This window comes from Ambystoma mexicanum, chromosome 12 (assembly GCF_040938575.1).
Source record: "Ambystoma mexicanum isolate Mex_15411 chromosome 12, UKY_AmexF1_1, whole genome shotgun sequence".
Classification (NCBI taxonomy): Eukaryota; Metazoa; Chordata; class Amphibia; order Caudata; family Ambystomatidae; genus Ambystoma; species Ambystoma mexicanum.
The window spans coordinates 429699265-429712796 of record NC_090936.1 but is presented as its reverse complement, the minus strand read 5'-3'; the positions used below and the strand labels follow the sequence as shown (position 1 = coordinate 429712796).

Here is a 13532-nt window from a genome sequence, read left to right as displayed (position 1 = left end):
CTTTGCAACCTTTGTTCTTTCATTCTTTGCTCTTCTATCTCGGCTTGTCTCTTTTCTTCTAGCCTATCTTTTTCCTTCCTTGACTCATATCTTCTTCATTCTTCCCTTCGCTTGCATTCTCTTTCTTACTCTTATTTATATGCTCCCTTCCTCCTTCTTTCTTTTCCTGCTCCTCTCTCTCTCGAACCCCAGCTTGAGTAATATTTGTCCTCTCATCCACTCATTCTGTATTGCAGCCACTGGCTTTCCGGCCCTAGTCCGTGCAAGAGTGTACTCTTCCCTTACCCACAGCAGAGACCGTTCCCTTGGATCCCCCAGCCCCAAACCCAACCTGCTGGGTAGGGAGGGGCACTGCACCCGCCAAAATAAAATTGCTGAGAACAGGAGATGGGCTACGCCCCAAGTTCTTAAATGACTTAAAAGGACACTGACACCAGATGATTTTTTTAGAGAGACCCCCAACAGGGCCCCTCTTTATTAAACACACCCTTATCCTTGAAAGCTAGACCCTAAGATTCCCCTGGCGTGAGCTCCATCTAACCGGGGAACGGCTATGTTCATTCGCCCTTCCTTGAAGGGGTCTCGGGGAACCCAAGGGTGAGCTTGCCACAACCAATCCCCTTCCTAAACACAGGTACCACCCACATGGAGAGTAAGGCCAGAAGATGGCCTGTGTGGGTGGTCCCACCTTGCTAGGCATCCTCAGGCAGGCCGCAAACCTATTCCCACTACCTCACGCCAGGGTACCTCACCTCTACCCCTATTTAGTTTAATGACCATATAAACATTCTAGCATACTTACCATTTACCTTACTTCACATACCCCCTAATGCCCCAATCTGCTAACTCCCTCTACTTACATTTAACCTACATAACATTAAGCAGATCCCATTAAGAGGGATCTCCTCTTTTAACTACCACAAGTAAGACAGAATACACAATCTACTGAGTGGTGGGAGTACATCACTGGGTACCACAGATATTGTGACTTGTGTTTTAAAATATACAGAGGGCACGGCCGAAGGCCCTGGCTAGTGGGCCCGAAAGACATGCATAGTTAGCCGGGGCGACCTAGAGGGTCCAAAGAAACATATTGGGGGGCGGGGGGGAACATGTACAGTGGATTAGTGACACACAAAAGAAAACACAGTATAACAAAACCCTTGCAATTCACTTAAAAAGAAAATGTAGTTAAGGTGCAGTCAAGTTGCGCAGATTGAACACAAACCCCTTGAAATTCAGCAGATAAGAGAAGTCATGACCAGCTTAACTCAGCATGTTCCCGTTGGAAAGCCCATAAGCACATACATATTATAAAAGAAGGATTCGCAATGACATACAAAATGGCATTATGGGCGACATAGCATTATGGGGGACATCGTCTCTTGTGCTAGATGGAATGATCTGTAAGACACTACTGCTAAATATGTATACTACAGATTATGGCAGATAAAATGCCAGTGGATTAGTCTATGCAACATTGGATAGCAGGTTGCCCCATAGACCCACTGATATGGTTGGCATCCCACCCAACCTTGGACTTTTGGCTTGCTAGCAGCACGTAAGGAAATCGAAACCCAGGTGCTTAAATCACATCAGATTACTCCCCACTTTCCCAATTAGGCCATCATCTCTCATCAGTTTGTCCATAAGCCAAAGTTTCCTGACTGTAGTTGATCTTGCTGTTGCTCTCTGTTCTAGAATAGGGAGTATAAGCACATCATTCATCTTCAACCACAGCCTAATGAATAGCCCTTGTTTTCGACTTCTGCATCACGTGTTAAGAGACCGCAAATGTGTCCATTTCAACCTCCTTTGTACTGCCATTTGATTCAATTCAGCTGGTTGTCATTGCTCCCTTGGCTTCTAGAGACTTGCTCACTCCATCGTGTATGAGCCTTATTCACTGTTAATTGTCTAATACTTGGCTCTTGCATATGTCTTCTTCGTTAATCTAAGAGAAATATGTCTCGCGCTCATTACATTATCCGTCTACCTTCCTTTGTACTCTGCAGTTATTTCTTGGAATAGCAACCTTGATCCTAGGCCAACTTAGACTCGTCTTTGTTTGCGCACAAAACCGTTTTCCAGCATCTGCTAACTCTTCAGCCCTGATCTGTTTTGAGGTAGTTGGAATAGATCTTTGCACGAGGAGGCGTCCATTCCACCCCCCACAATCATGGCTGTCCTTGCCACGTTATATATTCCTCTACAGCAAGCTTCCATTTGTCTTTTCCACCTTGCGTTACTGCGTATTTACACTTATTGATCCACAAATTACTTCATCTTCTTTTTACATATATTACTTTATAATTTCGTACATGTTTCTCTTGTTGCTTCAGTTACCATCGTCATTGTTAAGTATTTTCATATCGTCTCTATACATCTCAGACGATTCACCTCTTTTAAAGCCACAAAACATAATTGTCTTCTAAATTAAGCTGAATTGTCAGTTTTCTTCATTCATATCTTACCCTCCACCCCCGCTCCCTATTCCCCCATTCAGAAGTAACTTAACATCTAAATGCCCCTCACTTATTGCAACAATCTCCCACTTTATCGGTTTAAAAACCGAAACACTATAAAGCATACTTGTTTAGATTTTTCATTCATTGGTACAAGCAACCAAACTGAAAATAGTTACATGTCTGTTTTAAATTAGCATACAAGACAAAATGAAGAAGGGCTTTCGAACAAAGGGGTTTGCCCAAAACATGGATAACACGGTACAAGTGCCACAGAAAGTCAATTAACAAGTTGATTAGTCATGCCAGACAGAGAGGTCAAAAGACAGATCAAGTCGCAGGACACTCACGAGTGTAGTATATTCCTGCTGATGATTATGTAGGCAATATCTGAATGGCCAGTAGAGTATGGAACTGTTCTTTAAAGATACAATTTACATGAGCACCAAAGTGATGAACTGCAAGTCAGGCTGTTAATCCTTTCTAATGGTTCCTTGGGAACTTCCAGAGCAGAGAAAATAGTCGGACTTGACAAGTAAAATTAAGCTACACAAGGAAGCACATTCTTATGCAATATCCAGCCACAATCATGAAAATAGACCATATAAATATAAATACTATAGGTTGTACCCTTGAGGTCTCAATTGTGGGAAAACATTTTAACGTCCTTACCTTAGCGCTAAAGAAGTATTAAATGGTGGGGAGTCCATGCTTGGGCAGAAGTGCTCTCATGCGCCTGCAAAAAAGCAAAAAATAAAAAAGAAATCAGCTCTGGTGACTTAAACCTCCATAGCAAACCATATGCTATTCGGGACCACATACTTGGAAAAAACTCTACTAACAGACAAACATGTCTATAGGTTTAAACGGGACATCAGCCTACGCAATATTATTTGAGTAAAAACACCATTTACTATTTCATTAGAAAGCTAAAAGTTAAAGTAAATGCTGTGGCAGGTTGGAAGAACTCCCCATTCTGTTATATGGGGGCAAGCAGCAAGGGACTGAGATGAACTGCTGCTACCCAATTTGCCTCCCAGAGGTTGGAATGAGGGGTATCCTGCATGCTCGGTACCCCTCTCTAAGGTACAGTATTATTCCATCAGGAGTGCCCAAAGCCCCCTGCCACCATACGGATTGTCTTAAGCCCCCAACTCCCAAATGGGGTTGGTGATATCGGGCAAAGACCAGCTTAAACGGAACCCATATTAGGCCACGAAACTGTCAGGAAGCGCTAAGCAAACAGGTGGAGTTCAAGGATATCTTAAGTAATGCACCCAAACCTACTTGCTGTATAATATCACAGATGGCTAAAGAATACTCCAACTCCAAGAGAAGGTTCAAGGGTTTACATTGACTATTTAGGCAGGGCACTAGGGCTGTCCCACACTCTAGTCTAGACAAAGCATTTTCCTCTCTAACTCAGCCGTGTTTCTTCCCCAGGTTAGTATCTAGATCTTACTGACTACTACTATCTTTTTTCGAATTGGCCGTCAAGGTGGGCCTAAAGTCGCCTTATATATATCTAAGCGCCCAGCGGGTTGAGCGCTCGCTGCTGCGATCTAAGCATAATCTGCTGTTCACAGGTTTGAATCCCGGCAAGGCCAACTCAGCCTTTCATCCTTCGAGGTCGATAAATGAATACCAATTTCGGTTGGGTGATACTGTATGTAAATATGTGCTCTGTAAAGCGCTTTGGATTAAGGTGCTATATAAATAACACATCATTATCATTAAGCGGGCCTACACTATGAATATAATTAGTCCTAAATGGATTGTATGAGTGTGTCTTAACCCCCACCCACTTTTTCTTCTACCTCTCAAGCCCTGGTGTTAATTTCCCTGCATCTCACGGATATTCTCGTCCAAACAAATGATGGAGATCAAGCCATGGAGAAGCCCCATTCATTTAATGTGGCGAAATCTCAGGTCCAAATTGGCCCACTTAAACGGCATTTTACTTCTGGCATCCACTGAAAAGGCCATTCTAACCAAGCCATTTTAATTGTGCCTTTCAACACTCAGTTGTTGCTGTTGAAATGTGGAGTACTGGGAGCAGGTAAAACACACATGTCTCCCAATATGTGACTACTGCAAAGAAGACCCCTTCAGCTATCTTACTGGGTTTGGAACCACACACACACACACACACACAGATGCACACCCAGTAGCATGGGGCCGGAGTGAGCCCTGGCAGTGCCCGGAATCATCCTCATCCTCAGTTGCACTGCCAGACCAGCACATGGTCTTTCAAATGTTGCCCCGTGCTGGCGTAGCAGCAAAGTGCTATTAAACTGAAAAGCATTGGGATGACTTGGTGTATTTGAAATCATGGCAGAGCTCTATGGATGTCCCGGCAACCAGATACCAGTGTATACTGCAGGTTAGGCAAGAGGTCCTTTGTGTAAGCCCTGGGGATCTCCCACAACTGTGATAACCGAATAAAGGCTTTATAAGACGGTATTGCAAAAGCTACACAGGCGTCTATATACTGGGAGACAGGTGTGGAAAGAAGCACATTGAGGGAGCATGTGCATTTTCATCAAGGGAATATTTTCTTCTTTTATCTTGTTTTGTACAGTGAGGATATATGTAATTTAATACAAACTATTTTGGTTTTGTGAAAAGTCAAGATCTCTGACTAAAACACAATACATTTAAAAAAATTAATTAAAAAAAAGCAAAGTCCCCAAGGTGTCCTCTGTCCCCACCATATTTTGTGTGTCTCCTATGCCTCTGGTGCTAAGGGTTTGGGGAGGCATGACCTCGTAATTAGAGGCAGGCTGTCTGAGATATGAAAACTGCAGGCGTTCAAGACACCTTCCTTGAGTTGTTGGTTGGAATCAGAGTGGCCTCAAACACACCAGCTGAGACGAAACTTATGGGCAATGAATGGTATTGAGCAGGTGTTTTCTCCAAAAAGAAAACACACAGTACACAGTCGGAGGCCAAAATTACATTTCCCCCAAACTTCACTCCACCAGAGACAAATCCATGACTTCAGTTTCAGAACAATGATGAACTCCTGCAGGGGGTCTATGACAAGGAGGTCAATAAGATGAGGAGCAGGACAAATAAAAGGTGGATTATGTATTCCTCAAAGTGCCCCACAAAGGTAGATGCACCATCTCGTGGTATGAAGGCTGTGCAGTGGCTGCAGAAAGGTGAAGCGATGTAAGTGCATAGTAAAAGAAAAGTATTGGAGGTGGGGAGTCCCACATCTCAGTTATTTCAAACTTGCAATATTTCCTGTGCCTTACTAGGTAATGATCTCTGCAAGAGTGAATCTCTGCATAGGAGCTGAAGAACAAACAAAGGCAAAAGTAGATATTCGATATTTACCTATTTTAGAGCATGTCCTTTCTGAGATTAGGAGACTGTCGGTGAGCTAAAATGCACAAGGTTTGAATTGTACACAGAGGGTATTCCTTGAGCCAGGAAAGAACTGCCTCACCCATAAATGGCTATTTGCACTACAAAGGGAGAGGAAAGAGGGCTGCCTTTCTTCAGAAAAGTGGGGTTGAAGCTTTTGGAGGTGTCATTGCATATCAGTGTATGACACCGATTGGGAATATTTTTTTACAAATTTTGATGATGACACACAGCTAGTTATGGAACTAACTGGCTGTCACACCACAGACAACGACAAGCTCGCCCGCATTTATAACTCCATTGAGGCATGGATGAAGACCAACTGATGTGCCTCAATGGAAGCAAGACCGAGCTTATGGCCCTTTGGATCCCCACAGACCAGAGCCAAACCCGATCCAGCCTATTCGACATTTAAAATCAAAAGTTCAACAGCTAAGGTATCAGATAAGGTGAAGACCCTTAGCGTCTACCTACAGGCTTCTCTGAGAGCAGATGCCCATGTTACACACCTCAAACAAACTTACCAATACCATCAAAAACCTCTTAGACGAATCAGGCCCCACCTAAGTCAGGAAAATAGCTCCACCATTGCTAGAGCTATATTACCATCTAGGTTAGATTATGGGAACTCATTGATGCTGGGGGCCAGCAGCAAATTAATTAAAAACAATGCCAAACCATTCAAAATAACCCTGTAAGGACAATCACCGGCAAACCCAAAAAGGAACACATCACAAAGGAAAATAAAGCCCTTCACTGGTTGTCGATAGAAGACCGAATAACCTTCAAGTCAATGTCCCTGGTCCACCATTGTCTGTACGGAATTGCCCCAGATTATCTAAAAAAGCAAATTCGCCCATATGAACCTGGTCGGGCCTTAAGGTCCAAAAACCAAGGGCTAGTAAAAGCTTGGCACACTAAAAAAGCCAATGGAATCGGTCGGGCATTCCCCACCAGAGCAACTGCCAAATGGAATGAACTCCCAGTTCACCTCAGACTAGAACCAAACTATCAAAAGTTTAGAAAAAAAATCTGAAAACTGTGCTGTTCAAATAAGTATGCAAATATTAGACCTCTCCCTCTTCTTTGACTGCTGTACTACTCAGACTATCCTGTCTCTACTTGTTGTCCTAGTATTTTTGTGATGTGCCCTGATGCCCGCGGGCGGCAGCGCTCAAAGATTGGGAACGACTACTTTCTGCACCTCTAAAATGCCATCTTTTAGAGTTATATATACGGTTTAAGTTAAGGTATGCTACCTCCGCTTTTATGCAAGTTTCAGACTACAGTGCTGAACAGCATGGGGTGACAAAAACATTGGTTGTTGATTTCAATGAAGCCCAGAAAATCAGACAAATTCACACTTCTACTACAGGTGGCAGAAGTCGATGCCAAGAAAATCAGGATATTCACCTATACAGAAGAAATCTCTCCTTAAATAAACGCAAACAGTGATTACACAGACTGGGCGTGGCTAGGGAGCGATGCAGTACGAAGCCCTTCAGTGAAGCTCCTGCAGATCCTGCATGATGCTAAGATACAACGGAGGCAATACGGTGCGTTCGTGCACATAAATGGATGCAAGTATGTGTAATGAAGCCGAGCAGAACAAGATGGTGGACGCTGCATAACAAAGAACTCAGCAGCAGATCGGCGTACCTCAGAGAATCACTGGGGGACGTAATACACAACGGACCGGAGACTGCCGGGAAGAAGAGTGCCATCTCCGATCCGACTTAACTGATAGCCAGCACCTTACAACAGACGTGCGCTGTGTAAAAGACTTCCACGCATACTGCATGCTCCGCTGGAAGGCACCCTAAGAGCACACTCACCCCCGCAGAAGGCACCGTTGGAAAAACTGAGCGAACGGACAGACAAGAACAAACTAAGCACTTGGGGTGAGCGTGCCTTTGATGCCAAGGCTCCGCCGAGAAACTTAGCTAGAGATAGAATGCGACACCCAAGAAGATTTCGGGGCTGGCTCGTGAAAAGGTGGACCCAGAGTAACTGCAGCGGTGAAGAGGAGAAAATAACCCCCCGATGAGACGTAGCAGCAGCAGAAGACCCCCACGGGATATGTGGGCCCAAAGTAAAACGCATTAGCAAGCAACTTCCACTGCGGATCGACCTGTGCTGCGGGTCGCATAACAATAACATAACTTCTTCGACCAGGGTCCGCTCCGATATAAAGGACACAGCCCACTCAACAGGCATACGAATAGGATGGTTTCCACTGTCGTCTGCCTCTGGGATATTAACATGGCCTGGCGAATGAACAAAGCAGGGCACTGAGGGCTTCCAGTGTGGTCTGCCTGGCACAGCCTACTGAAAGAACTAAGGTAACGTGTGCGTGCTGTAGAGCATAACATCTGCACAATGGTTTCCATTTCGGTCTGCTCGGGATAATGAGCGCGGCCTTGAAAAAGTGCTGGACTGTATACTGACTGTTTCCGCTGTGGTCCGGCTATTGCTGCCGGCAAAATATAATTTGCATACGGATGCCGCTACAAGGTGGTTTGTCTTGGAAGGAGAAATAAGGGCAGTGCAGCAGATGTAAAGCAGAAGAAAGGGAGATGTACTGCTCTCCCCCGAAAAGTGCACGAAACCACCATAAATCATCAATGCAATTATGGAGCAAGTACTTTGAAACAAAAAACAGACAGACACAATAATTCACAACCACGCACTCTTCAAAGATAAATCAGCTCTTTATTCAAAGCTTACAAGTATATAGAAATAACTCATTCAAATAATATGGATATAGTTCACAGAAGAAGTAAAGAAGTCAAAAGGAAATACATCACCGTGAGCGTAATAGAAGTCCTCATCTCGTCCAGAAGCGGCTGGAAGACTCAGGGGACAGCCAGGCTGAGAGTAGCACAGCTCACAGGTAGGCCAGACTGAGCGTCCTTCTCTAGCTCACAGGAAGGCCAGACTGAGCGTCCTTCTCTGGCTGAAGTCTCACCTGACGCCCCCCCCCTCTGGGTTTCCGCATATATAAACACTCCACAAAGGGGAGTTAATTCTCGAACCTTCTGGAAATTGCACCTGCGCAGTTGACGAACAGCCGTCGGTTGCCAGCTGGGTCAATGGAGAGCTCCCACCAAGGACCGCAGGTCCTCCCTGCTCTAAAAACACGCTTCACGGAGAACAGTAACAAGCCATAACAACGTTAGCTTTCCCAGCAGAAATGGCCTTGACCGCATACCAGGTTTTGGAAAAGCACATTCGTTTGTCTCAGCACTGTGAATCTAACACTTCAGCAAAATGTGTGCAGCCTTTCACTGCGGAGTGAAGTAAATATCCAACATGGCTCCGAGCACTCCCAGAATGCATTGCACGCCCGTGCCATTTTGAACCAAGCATAAATCAAGCATAACAGGAGATTAGCTGGGGCTGGGGCCGGGCCCATGCCCAAGAACTGGAGGCAAAGTAGAGTCAAGACTCAGACATTGGGGACAAACGGTGCAGCTGCAGCGGCAGAGGGAGAAGTGAACTGCACGTACATGGTAGTGGGAACTTAGGAGGTCAATGCCATCCCTGGCCTCCATGCTGTAGCTGCACAGTGCAGGCCAATACAAGGCACTTGTTGCTGACGGCGGGAGGTACTTAGGTACGTCACTGCAGCTACTGCAGAAGGAGTGTGCACCTGGTTGCAATAGCCCTATGCAGGTTGATACATGGGGCGCTCTGATAACTAACACCTCAAACACTGCCAGGCAATCAGGCCAGGGGAGAAACAGGTGCTGGACACAGGGGCACTGGAAGGTCTGTATAAGCAACACAACTAAACAAATTAAGTGGCGCTACCCTGTACAAACGATGGCTACGCAACGTACGAGTGCGGTTAATGTGGGCCTTCCTGCCTGTGTGAAGGCATGGATGGAGGACAGCATACGGCAAACCCCCTGACAATAACAAACCGTCAAGTGGCAGAGCCTACACGCCGGAGCGACACGATCATCAATGGGGGTGCAGCGGAACAGGACGGCAGCACATCATGGCGTCTAAACCTCAAAAAAGCAAGGGGAAGCAGTTCACTTTGGAGGAATGCACCAAAACTGCTCATTTGGTCGAAAATCCAGCTTCTACGACCTCAGCACCTCAAAAGGAGAAGCCTCTAGCAGAAGGAGGCCAACAGATCCTGGCGGCCATAGCGTCTCTGAAAGAGCCTCTCAAAGCCAAAATAGATGCTATCAGCATTGATGTGGCACTTGCTGAACACACAGGTACACTGGAAAAAAATATATATAATAAATCGGTGGCAGAGAATACCAGCAGCCTTAAAGACAACTCAATAGAAGATAAAGTACTGCAGCAACAGGTGCATAACCTGGGAGACAGGACCGAGGATGCGGAAAGTAGGGCTTGTCGTAACATCGTCAGAATTATTGGGCTGTCGGAAGGAGAAGAGGGGACAAACCCGACAGAATACAGAGAGACCCTGCTGCAGCAAGAAATTGGTCTGGGGGACCTCACCCAGGGCTTCACCGTAGAAAGGGCGCATAGGTCGCTTATGAGGAAGCCACCGTCAGGGGCCCCGCCGAGGCCAATTATAGCCAGGATTCTGAACTACAGTGACAGGCAATAGATCCTGGAGTACTTCCATAAGGGTGGTACAATCGAACGAGCGTCAGCCACTATTACAGTGTACCTGTATTACACCCTACAAGTGCAAAAGCAACGGATGAACTACATAGCGATCAAGAGGAGACTATGAGCGGCTAACCTGAAGTATATGTGGTTGTATCCGGCGAGACTGAAGGTGATCCACAAGGGCCGTGCAGTTTTCTTTGATAACCCCGAAGACGCAAGCACATGCAAAATCTGCCAACCGGAGAAGAAGCTGGCCCGAAGGGAGGGGAGTACCCACACGCATGACGACCATAAGGTAGCAGACATCGCCAACTATATACCTCTAAAACACAAGAATTGTTAAATGCAGGAGCCCGCAGTGTGGTGCATATTTTAGAGCGCACCACAGAGGAGCATCCTACACCTCAGAACGGATGTGTGTGATCGGATACTAGTGGTTAAGTATCCGCCTACTGCGCCCCACGCATCAGGACATGACCGTGGAGCAGAAGCAAGAAGTGGGAAGGCCTGAGCACAAACGTTTGAGCTGGGCTATAGTTGGGGGGCAGCAGGGGAGTTGGGGGCAGCCTATGAATCTGCACTGTATATGCTGAACCTAAACAAGGGAAGTTGGGTGCACGCCAGAGCGGTTTGTGTGATGGGGGAAACTTAAAATAGTATCCTGGAATGCCAGGGGCCTCAGCAGTTACATTAAGCAGAATAGAGTTATGACATACTTAAAGCTCCAGAAAATAGACATTGCGTTGTTACAAGAAACGCATCTTGCAAAGGAGAAACAGGACTCCCTGGCCAAAAAACTGAGTGGCATAACTGTGGGCTAGCCATATTCACCCTATGCTAGAGGAGTAGTGATATGGGTGGCACCGTTGGTACCCTTGAGGGTGCTTGTGAGACATTCCAAGATGCAGAAGGCAGGATGCTGGTGTTGCGAGGTTGAGTGGAACATAGAGAGTTCTGCATTATTAACACATATGCACCTAACCAAGAGACAGCAGCCTATTTCCACACAATATATTCATTAAAAAGTTCCCACAGGGATGAAACATTGATATGGGGCGGGGATTTTAATTGCACGCTCAACCCTACATTGGATAGGTCGGATGACAAATTTACAAATCCGGCCCCTGCAGCCAAGGCCCTGGGCAAATTGTTGAAAGCATTTATACTCCTGCATACATGGTGTAGTCTACACCCACAAATCTTCACACTAAACTGCTCCCTTAGACTTGCATACAAGATTAGACTATCTTTACAGTGGAAGATACCTTGGGAGAATTTGATAGGGTGAATACAATGCATTTGTGTTGTCAGATCATGCCCCGTTGGTAGTAACATAGCAAAGCTCCCCTCCGAGGGCACACATCCCGACATGGAGACTCAGAAGTGAGGCTTTGAGGGACAACGCATTTCGTGAACACCTAAGAAAAGGGGTGGATTATTTTGAATATAACACTGGGAGCGTAGAATCCGTGGGTACGTTATGGGAGTCTTTTAAGGTGGTGATCAGAGGGACTGCAATCGCCAAGGCGAACGGCGTTCAAGCGGCAATAGAAAATGATTTACGGAAGGCAGAAATCAAATTAGAGGCTATGAACAAACAGCAGAACCTATCTAGTGGGGGTGCCCGAGAGGCTGTTGCCCTCCCACAGGAATGCTTAGTACACTGGGACAGAAAAGGTCAAGTTATAGCAGATATGTGGAACAGCAGCATGCCGAAGGGGACAAACCGGGACACTTGCTGGCCTGGTTGTACAAAAGTGAATCGGAGCGTAGCATAATTCGGGAAGTCACAGCCAAGAATGGAGAGATCTGTGAGACAGAACAAGATAAACAAATGTTTCTATGAGTTTTATAAGACGCTATATGAGTAGACAGCGGAAACCCACGAATACAAGATAGAAGCATGAGCGTTGATAGATCTCCCAAAACTTGAAGAGGAAGATAAGCTAGAGGCCCCTATAAGCAAAGTGGAGCTAGAACTCACCATACAAGGGTTGCCGACCAGTAAGGCTCCAGGAGCGGACAGTCTGCTCAGTGAGTTCTACAAGGAATTCCTGGCACGCCCTCACTGTTGGCTATGCTGAACGAAACATTAGACAAAGGTGTCTTGCCGTTATCATTTAGAGTCAACCATAGTCCCGTTGCTGAAGCCCAACAAACCCCATACCAAGTGCGGCTCGTAAAGAGCCATCTACCGTGCTTAACCAAGTTGGGAAGATACTGACGGCTCTGATGGCTAATAGGTTGAAGTCAGTAATTAATAACCTCATACATCCAGATCAGTCCGGTTATGTCCCAAACAGGAATATTACTTGTAATGTAAGGCGCTTGCACCACGTCATTGAGCAAACCCAAGATCGCACTCAGCTCATGGTAGTAACCTCGTTTGATGCAGTCAAGGCTTTTGACTCAGTCAGATGGCCATGGTTACTGGCGGTGTTGAACAGTTATGGGATGGGCCCCACATATATCAAGTGGGTTAAGCTACTATATACCGACCCAGTGGCGAGAGTAAAGGCAGGACGCACCATATCAGAACAATGGGGGGGGTTTGAGCAAAGGCACTGAGCAGGGCTGCCCCTGGTCCCCTATGTTATTTATATTGGCCTTGGAGCCACTCTCAGTATATCTACAGAAAGAATACCACACACCTAATCTCCCTGTATGCGGATGATATGCTTCTCTACTTACAGCAACCAGAGACTAAATTACAGTACATGTTGGATGTACTTGAGCGCTATGCGGTCCTTTCAGGCATTACTATAAATGCACAGAAGTAGAGTTTGTTCCTCCTGGCAAGTTATGAGGGGAGACCTAAGAAGGAGTTACCGATTAAATGGGAAATGGACACATTCAGATACCTTGGAGTAGACATCTTCCATGACCCTAAATTGGAACATGCGCAGAGCACGGTACAGGCAGTGAATAAGATAGGAAACTATGGAATTCTGGGCAAGGTTGCCGCTTTCATTAAATATAACCAGGGTCTTCTTCAAGACATTGAATACTACTTGCAATGGCGCAATTCTAGGTGCTGGATGTCTCTGGAGAAATTACAGAGACTGTATGAACAAGGGCGGGATTAGAGTGCCAGCT

At 45.8% G+C, this 13532-nt stretch overlaps 1 protein-coding gene across 1 annotated transcript in view; it reads right to left on the bottom strand.

The window, feature by feature from the left end:
• Window positions 1–13532, bottom strand: part of CCDC77 (coiled-coil domain containing 77) — a 504734-nt gene that overhangs the window by 424108 nt on the left and 67094 nt on the right. Inside the window, exon 2 of the mRNA XM_069628598.1 lies at window positions 3138–3201. Within this exon, the coding sequence (XP_069484699.1) occupies window positions 3138–3175 (38 nt within the window). The 5' untranslated portion in view covers window positions 3176–3201. The remainder of the gene's footprint in view (window positions 1–3137; window positions 3202–13532) is intronic.